At 38.9% G+C, this 1448-nt stretch overlaps 1 protein-coding gene across 1 annotated transcript in view; it reads right to left on the bottom strand.

Annotated features, from left to right (window-relative positions):
• The window catches only part of pcgf3 (polycomb group ring finger 3), a gene marked incomplete in the record, with an annotated part of 60135 nt that overhangs the window by 23753 nt on the left and 34934 nt on the right, over nt 1-1448 (bottom strand). The window contains 2 exon segments of the mRNA XM_014027328.1: nt 1009-1116; nt 1209-1264. Of these exon segments, the coding sequence (XP_013882782.1) occupies nt 1009-1116; nt 1209-1264 (164 nt within the window).

The following is a 1448-nucleotide window of genomic DNA, read 5'->3' as shown; positions in this document are numbered from 1 at the left end:
AATCTGAGGATATAAAATATTCATATTTAGTGTTTATAATGTTTAAAAGCTGTGGTGGGCACAGTTCCCATAAAGCACTAAAGCACTAGGGGAACTAATTTCTTGATTAGTGCTTTAGGGCTTTTGCCATTTTTAAACTCATTAGTGGATTAGCACTTGCTAAATTTATGGGCTAATATTTAGAAGCACTGAGGTCTTTAAATGTTATTGATCAACATTATTGTTCACAGTTGAGGGTGAAAGCTTTCACACATTATGTTCATATGTGTGTCACTTATCTACAAGGTCATGTGTCAAACTCAAGGCTCACGGGCCAAATGTGGCCTGAGGGTGACTCATATTTGGCCCGCCAAGAGCACTAAGTGACAACATTCTGCACACAGTAAATATTGTCTCATGTTGACTCTGAAGAATGTTTCATGTCTCAACTGGATTATTTTAGTGCTTTAGAATTAGCTTTATTTTTCAGTGTGTTAGTGCTTTAGAATTAGGGGACTTAAATATTTGTTAGTGCTTTAAGGTTAGTGCAGCTAATATTTAGATTAGTGCTGCCCACCACTGTTTAAATGTAAGTACTAAATTAACAGAAAAACGTTGAAATGCTGCGATTTCTCACCACCTTTTTTTCCTCTCACGCTCCGCTCGTCAGCAGACCTGTAGCTCCGCCTCCTGGCTTTACTGAAACAAATTATTTACTAAATCCTCGCCGCTAAAAGAGACACAAACTATTTTGTATATTAGTAATTTAGCTTTAGCTTCCACCGATTCTTTTTAGGTCTGTGTAGCTTTTTATCGTCAGCAGAACTAAATAATTTAAGTCGCGGTTTTGGGGTTAGGAAGCTAACTATTTCGTTAGCTGTTTTAGCTTCATGAAAACAATTTCCCTGTTTTCTAAAAGTGCAGCACACACACACACACCCAAAATAATAATAATGATCCTAGTTTGAATTATTTAGGTGATTTATAATCAGGTCAGGTGACATACACCCAGGAAGTGCGTGTTTGTACCGTTTCGTTGCTCTAGATGCGTCTTCATGTTGCACAGTTCTCCCTTTATGTCCCCGGGAACCTCCATGCCCAACTTCTGGTAGAATTCCCTCTGCTTCTTTATCTCCGCTGAGAATAACAATAASAAAAACAAAAAAACATCTACTCTCCCCTCGAGATCAACGTTATAAAGTTTGTTTGTTGTGTTCGGCGACTCTCACCCTCTTGAAGTCCCGGTACCAGTTTGTAGACGATGTCCTGCATTGTTCTGTCATGGCTGAAAACAGGAGAGTTAGCGGTTAGCTTTTAGCTTGTTAAATTCTTTAATCTTTCAAAAACAACAGAGAGTAAAAGCCCGTGTTATTTGGAGAATACGTATTTGATTTTTATTTCCCAGGAAGTATCTGCACCTGCGATGTTCACTTCCACCCACCAGCTGATTTTTACGGTGTGCCCCCCCC

This window comes from Austrofundulus limnaeus, unplaced genomic scaffold (assembly GCF_001266775.1).
Source record: "Austrofundulus limnaeus strain Quisiro unplaced genomic scaffold, Austrofundulus_limnaeus-1.0 Scaffold635, whole genome shotgun sequence".
Lineage (NCBI taxonomy): Eukaryota > Metazoa > Chordata > Actinopteri > Cyprinodontiformes > Rivulidae > Austrofundulus > Austrofundulus limnaeus.
This window is presented reverse-complemented; position numbering and strand designations above follow the sequence as displayed.